Raw genomic sequence first — 7500 nt, 5'->3', positions numbered from 1 at the left:
GCAGACATGTAGACCAGCAGGGAGATGGTCTGAGGACACAAATACTGGTTAGTGGTAATCATGTCTCTCTGCACTCATCTTAGGGAACATACCGAAAGTACCTGCATTAACATTCATTACCTTTTTTTTCTTTTGACCGTCTTTCGCCTTGTTTTATCTTATTTTACCTTTTATTTACCTTCTGTTTAACTTATTTTACCTTCTATGTTCTACTTTTTACCTTTTACTTACCTACTATTTAATTGATTTACTTTTTATATTCTGTCTTTCACCTTTTATTTACCTTCTAGTTTAATTATTTTACCTTCTATATTCCTCCCTTCTCTTTTATTTACCTTCTATATTGTATCTTGTATTTACATATTTTACCTTTATTATTTTACTAACCCTTTTATTTACCTTTCTTTCCCTTTTATTTACTCTACTACCTTTTACCTTCTATATTCTTTGTTTTAACGTTTATTTACCTAATTTTACTTTTTATTTACCTTCTACTTAACTTATTTTACCTTCAAATTCCTTTTTTAACCTTTAATTTACCTCATTTTACCTTTTATTTACCTTCAATTTAAATTATTTACTTTCTATATTCCTTCTTTTACATTTTATTTACCTTCTATTTAAATGATTTTACCTTCAATACTCCTTATTTTATCTTGTATCTACCTTCTATATTGCATCCTGTATTAATGTATTTTACCTTTATTATTTCACTAACCCTTTTATTTACCTTCCTTTCCGTTGTATTTACCCTACTACCTTTTACTTACTTATTTTATTATTTACCTTCTATATTCTTTGTTTTAACGTTTATTTACCTAATTCTACTTTTTATTTACCTTCTATTTAACTTATTTTACCTTCAAATTTGTTTTTTAACCTTTAATTTACCTCATTTTACCTTTTATTTACCTTCAATTTAAATTATTTACTTTCTATATTCCTTCTTTTACATTTTATTTACCTTCTATTTAAATGATTTTACCTTCAATACTCCTTATTTTATCTTGTATTTACCTTCTATATTGCATCCTGTATTAATGTATTTTACCTTTATTATTTCACTAACCCTTTTATTTACCTTCCTTTCCGTTGTATTTACCCTACTACCTTTTACTTACTTATTTTATCATTTACCTTCTATATTCTTTGTTTTAACGTTTATTTACCTAATTTTACTTTTTATTTACCTTCTACTTAACTTATTTTACCTTCAAATTCCTTTTTTTTACCTTTAATTTACCTCATTTTACCTTTTATTTACCTTCAATTTAAATTATTTACTTTCTATATTCCTTCTTTTACATTTTATTTACCTTCTATTTAAATGATTTTACCTTCAATACTCCTTATTTTATCTTGTATCTACCTTCTATATTGCATCCTGTATTAATGTATTTTACCTTTATTATTTCACTAACCCTTTTATTTACCTTTCTTTCCCTTTTATTTACCCTACTACCTTTTACTTACTTATTTTATCATTTACCTTCTATATTCTTTGTTTTAACGTTTATTTACCTAATTTTACTTTTTATTTACCTTCTATTTAACTTATTTTACCTTCAAATTTGTTTTTTAACCTTTAATTTACCTCAGTTTACCTTTTATTTACCTTCTATTTAAATTATTTACTTTCTATATTCCTTCTTTTGCATTTTATTCACCTTCTATTTAAATGATTTTACCTTCAATACTCCTTATTTTATCTTGTATCTACCTTCTATATTGCATCCTGTATTAATGTATTTTACCTTTATTATTTCACTAACCCTTTTATTTACCTTCCTTTCCCTTGTATTTACCCTACTTTACCTTTTTAATTACTTATTTTATATTTTGTTTACCTTTTATATTCTGTGTTTTCACTTTAATTGATCTTATTTTACTTTTTAATTACCTGGTTTTCTCTTTTATTTACATTATTTTCCCTTGTCCCTATTTACCTTTTGTTTACTTATTTCAAATTTTGTTTACCTTCAAAATTCCTTCTTTTACCTTTCATTTACCATATCTTACCTTTTATTTACCTGGTTTTACCTTAAATTGAGCTTTTTCTATCTTCTTCTTCCTTTTATTTACCCTATTTTACCAGTTATTTACTAGTTTTATCTTCTGTTTACCTTCTTTAGTCCCTCATTTACATTTAATTTACCTTGTTTTACAGTTTATTTACCTTCTATTTAGTTTATAACTTTTTTTTGTTTCTCTACTCGGGCTGATGTAACGTGGGTTTATTGTTTTCATAATAAATGAAAATAACATAACGTAACATTCCTTATTTTATCTTGTATTTACCTTTTATATTGCACCTTTTACTTTATATTAGCCTTTTATTAACTTATTTTACCCTTGTTTGCCTTCTATTTAGCTTGCTTTTATCTTCTTTATATTTTATTTACCTTCTTTTCTCTTTTTGTACTCTACTTTACCTTATGTTTACTTATTCTATATTCCGCTTACATTCTATATTACTTATTTTACCTTTTATTTACCTTCTATTCACCTTACTTTACCTATATTTACAGTCTTTTACCCACTTCTTGGTATTGTTACAGTGGATATTAGTAGAGTTCCATCCATTTGTTTACATTTAAAGGCCTACTGAAATGAGATTTTCTTATTTAAACGGGTTTATCAGGTCCATTCTATGTGTCATACTCCATCATTTCACGATATTGCCATATTTTTGCTGAAAGGATTTAGTAGAGAACATCGCCGATAAAGTTCGCAACTTTTGGTCGCTAATAAAAAAGCCTTGCCTTTACCGGAAGTAGCATCCTCACATTGTTTACAATCATAGCCACCAGCAGCTAGAGCGATTCGGACCGAGGAAGCGACGATTTCCCCATTAATTTGAGCGAGGATGAAAGATTTGTGGATGAGGATAGTGAGAGTGAAGGACTAGAAAAAAACAAACAAAAAAAAAAGGCAAGGGAAGTGAGAGCGATTCAGATGTTATTGGACACATTTACTAGAATCATTCTGGAAAAATCCCTTATCTGCTTATTGTGTTACTGGTGTTTCAGTGAGATTATATAGTACCTGAAAGTCGGAGGGGTGTGACCACGGGTGTGGTGACCGCCAGTGTGTCCGGTGGGAGGAGGTAATAGTCCGCAGCTGCAGGAGGACGCAAGCTCCACTCATGTCTACGGTAAGAGCCGACTTATTAGCACAATTTTCTCACCGAAACCTGCCGGTTGATCATGTTCGCCTTCGGGAATTTTAAACAAAGAAACATCGGCTGTGTTTGTGTTGCTAAAAGCAGCTGAAATACACCGCCCCCCACCTCCATCTTTCTACTTTGACTTCTCTATTATGAATTGAACCCATTGCAAAAGATTCAGCAACACAGAGTTCCGGAATACTCTGTAATTATGCGATTAAAGCAGACTACTTATCATCATACGAGTCATCATACCGCGACGTTTTCAACAGGACACTTGGCGGGAAATTTAAAATTGCAATTTAGTCAACTAAAAAGGCGGTATTGGCATGTGTTGCAATGTTAATATTTCATCATTGATATATAAACTATCAGACTGCATGATGGGTAGTAGTGGGTCTCAGTAGGCCTTTAAGAGCGCTGGCTTGCTGATAGCGGTGAGCTATTGGATCATCCCATGTTTAGCTATTCCTCGTCCTCCTGTGATAATGTTACTTGTAAGAAACTTTATTTGTTGCCATGGCGGCGAGGATTAGTGACCTGGAAATAGCTAACATAATATGGACAGACGTGAACCCCTAACTGGTGTTTATCGCTTTTATCGTTATCAAAACACGCCCATTCTCGCTCATCTGTCTCCACACTGTTTCTGCTTGTTCGTGCTTTGTGTGTGTGCGTGTGTGGACTCAAAGGCAGGGGTCTCAAACTCAATTTACCTTGGGGCCAATGGATGCAAAAACTGGCTGAGGCTGAGAAAAGATTTCTTGAGAAAGTCTGACATGCACTTTTTTTTTACGAATTCACCTTCTTTGAATAGCTTTTCCGCTCTAGCAACATACTTGCCAACTCTCTCAATCTTTCCGGGATACATCATTACCACTCACAACAATCTTCCGGGGCAATCATTCTCCCAATTTTCACCCGGACAACAATATCAAGGGCGTCTCGTCCGCTTCTCCACCATACAAGCAATGTGCCAGGCTAGTTATATGTTGTATATATTGCAGTGTGACTGCAAGACATCGTTGATTAAAAGCCATACTGGTCACACTAAGGGTGGCCGTATAAACAACTTTATCATCTCTACGTTGCTGATCCGCCTCCGCTTGAGATGGTTTCCTCTGGAATGCCCTCCCGGTAACAGTTCGAGATGCTACCTCAGTAGAAGCATTTAAGTCTCACCTTAAAACTCATTTGTATACTCTAGCCTTTAAATAGACCTCCTTTTTAGACCAGTTGATCTGCCGCTTCTTTTCTTTCTCCCATGTCCCCCCCTCCCTTGTGGAGGGGGTCCGGTCCGATAACCATGGATGGAGTACTGGCTGTCCAGAGTCGAGACCCAGGATGGACCGCTCGTCGGGACCCAGGATGGACCGCTCGCCTGTATCGGTTGGGGACATCTCTACGCTGCTGATCCGCCTCCGCTTGAGATGGTTTCCTGTGAACGGGACTCTCGCTGCTGTCTTGGATCCGCTTGAACTGAACTCTCGCGGCTGTGTTGGAGCCACTATGGATTGAACTTTCACAGTATCATGTTAGACCCGCTCGACATCCATTGCTTTCGGTCCCCTAGAGGGGGGGGGGGGGTTGCCCACATCTGAGGTCCTCTCCAAGGTTTCTCATAGTCAGCATTGTCACTGGCGTCCCACTGGATGTGAATTCTCCCTGCCCACCGGGTGTGAGTTTTCCTTGCCCTTTTGTGGGTTCTTCCGAGGATGTTGTAGTCGTAATGATTTGTGCAGTCCTTTGAGACATTTGTGATTTGGGGCTATATAAATAAACATTGATTGATTGATAAAAATTTGCCACACTGTGAACCCACACCAAACAAGATTGACAAACATCCGCACCGTAACACAACATAAACAAAACGGAAAAAATACCCAGAATCCAATGCAGCCCTAACTATTCCGGGCTACAATGGGGGGCGGGGTTGGAGGGTGTGGGGGCGGGGGTGTATATTGTAGCCCGGAAGAGTTAGGGCTGAATGGGATTCCGGGTGGGATTGAGGATTGAGGAGGTCTTGGTCTTGGTTGACAAGACTTTGCAGCATCGCGTGGACATCGGGGGCGGTACCTCTGGATTGGCAGACCGGGGTGGTGGTTCCTCTCTTTAAGAAGGGGGACCGGAGGGTGTGTTCCAACTATCGTGGGATCACACTCCTCAGCCTTCCCGGTAAGGTTTATTCAGGTGTACTGGAGAGGAGGCTACGCCGGATAGTCGAACCTCGGATTCAGGAGGAACAGTGTGGTTTTCGTCCTGGTCGTGGAACTGTGGACCAGCTCTATACTCTCGGCAGGGTTCTTGAGGGTGCATGGGAGTTTGCCCAACCAGTCTACATGTGCTTTGTGGACTTGGAGAAGGCATTCGACCGTGTCCCTCGGGAAGTCCTGTGGGGAGTGCTCAGAGAGTATGGGGTATCGGACTGTCTTATTGTGGCGGTCCGCTCCCTGTACGATCAGTGTCAGAGCTTGGTCCGCATTGCCGGCAGTAAGTCGAACACATTTCCAGTGAGGGTTGGACTCCGCCAAGGCTGTCCTTTGTCACCGATTCTGTTCATAACTTTTATGGACAGAATTTCTAGGCGCAGTCAAGGCGTTGAGGGGTTCCGGTTTGGTGACCGCAGGATTAGGTCTCTGCTTTTTGCAGATGATGTGGTCCTGATGGCTTCATCTGACCGGGATCTTCAGCTCTCGCTGGATCGGTTCGCAGCCGAGGGTGAAGCGACCGGAATGAGAATCAGCACCTCCACGTCCGAGTCCATGGTTCTCTCCCGGAAAAGGGTGGAATGCCATCTCCGGGTTGGGGAGGAGACCCTGCCCCAAGTGGAGGAGTTCAAGTACCTAGCTAGGAGTCTTGTTCACGAGTGAGGGAAGAGTGGATCGTGAGATCGACAGGCGGATCGGTGCGGCGTCTTCAGTAATGCGGACGTTGTACCGATCCGTTGTGGTGAAGAAGGAGCTGAGCCGGAAGGCAAATCCCTCAATTTACCGGTCGATCTACGTTCCCATCCTCACCTATGGTCATGAGCTTTGGGTCATGACCGAAAGGATAAGATCACGGGTACAAGCGGCCGAAATGAGTTTCCTCCGCCGTGTGGCGGGTCTCTCCCTTAGAGATAGGGTGAGAAGCTCTGCCATCCGGGAGGAACTCAAAGTAAAGCCGCTGCTCCTTCACATCGAGAGGAGCCATGAATTGATTAACGTGGACCCCGACTTAAACAAGTTGAAAAACTTATTGGGGTGTTACCATTTAGTGGTCAATTGTACGGAATATGTACTGTACTGTGCAATCTACTAATAAAAGTATCAATCAATCAATCAATCAATCAAAGCCAGATGAGGTGGTTCGGGCATCTGGTCAGGATGCCACCCGAACGCCTCCCTAGGGAGGTGTTTAGGCCACGTCCAACCGGTAGGAGGCCACGGGCAAGACCCAGGACACGTTGGGAAGACTATGTCTCCCGGCTGACCTGGGAACGCCTCGGGATCCCCCGGGAAGAGCTAGACGAAGTGGCTGGGGAGAGGGAAGTCTGGGTTTCCCTGCTTAGGCTGTTGCCTCCGTGACCCGACCTTGGATAAGCGGAAGATGATGGATGGATGGATGGGATTCCGGGTATTTGTTCTGTTGTGTTTATGTTGTGTTACGGTGTGAATGTTCTCCCAAAATGTGTTTGTCATTCTTGTTTGATGTGGGTTCACAGTCTGGCGCATATTTTTAACAGTGTTAAAGTTGTTTATACGGCCACCCTCAGTGTGACCTGTGTGTCTGTTGATCAAATATGTCTTGTAGTCGCCTACTACGTCTACAGAGGCCAATTACAACATGTGACTAGGCTAGCATGCTTTTTGTACAGGTAGTAGAGGACGCTAAAGGCAGTACCTCCACAATACTGTTGCTCGTGTGAAATCTGAAAATTGGAAATCCTCCGGAAAAATTGAGGGTATACAATTTTGACGCTCTAAAACTCGCGGGCCGAACCAACAATAAGTTTTCACATCGAGGTGCGGGCCGCAAAATAACGTCTCGCGGGCCGCCATTGGCCTGCGGGCCGCGTGTTTGAGACCCCTGCTCAAAGGGGGGTGTCTCTCCAGGCTAACATCCGGTTTTCTCACGAAAAAAGTTAGTTTTGCTTTTATCGGTGTGTTCATGGTTTGGGATCGCCACCGTAAACTAGCATGACAGAGCCCAGATGCACTGTGAATGTTGCTTGGAGGTTTGAAGAGTTATGTTATTTTTTTTTAACCTGGCAGGTTTTTCCCAAGCCCATCTCATCGGCAAGGATGCATCCTTGCTGCTCCTTCAGGCACTGCGTCAGCCATTGGACGCCGTCC

General features: G+C 40.5%; 1 protein-coding gene across 3 annotated transcripts in view; it reads right to left on the bottom strand.

Annotated features, from left to right (window-relative positions):
* chd1l (chromodomain helicase DNA binding protein 1-like) overlaps nt 1-7500 on the bottom strand; it is a 75281-nt gene that overhangs the window by 67432 nt on the left and 349 nt on the right. For all 3 annotated transcript variants that reach the window (XR_009804564.1, XM_061888959.1, XM_061888958.1), the window contains exons 2-3: nt 7413-7500; nt 1-29 (exon numbers count right to left, since the gene is read on the bottom strand). The exon at nt 1-29 is cut by the window's left edge and continues 78 nt beyond it; the exon at nt 7413-7500 is cut by the window's right edge and continues 25 nt beyond it. Coding sequence is in view for 2 of the 3 variants with exons in the window: in XM_061888959.1 (XP_061744943.1) it covers nt 1-29; nt 7413-7500 (117 nt within the window). In the remaining variant the exon portion in view is untranslated. The remainder of the gene's footprint in view (nt 30-7412) is intronic.

Source organism: Nerophis ophidion, linkage group LG26 (genome assembly GCF_033978795.1).
Source record: "Nerophis ophidion isolate RoL-2023_Sa linkage group LG26, RoL_Noph_v1.0, whole genome shotgun sequence".
NCBI lineage: Eukaryota > Metazoa > Chordata > Actinopteri > Syngnathiformes > Syngnathidae > Nerophis > Nerophis ophidion.
Note: the sequence above shows the minus strand (reverse complement) of the source record. Positions and strands in the feature narration are given on the sequence as shown.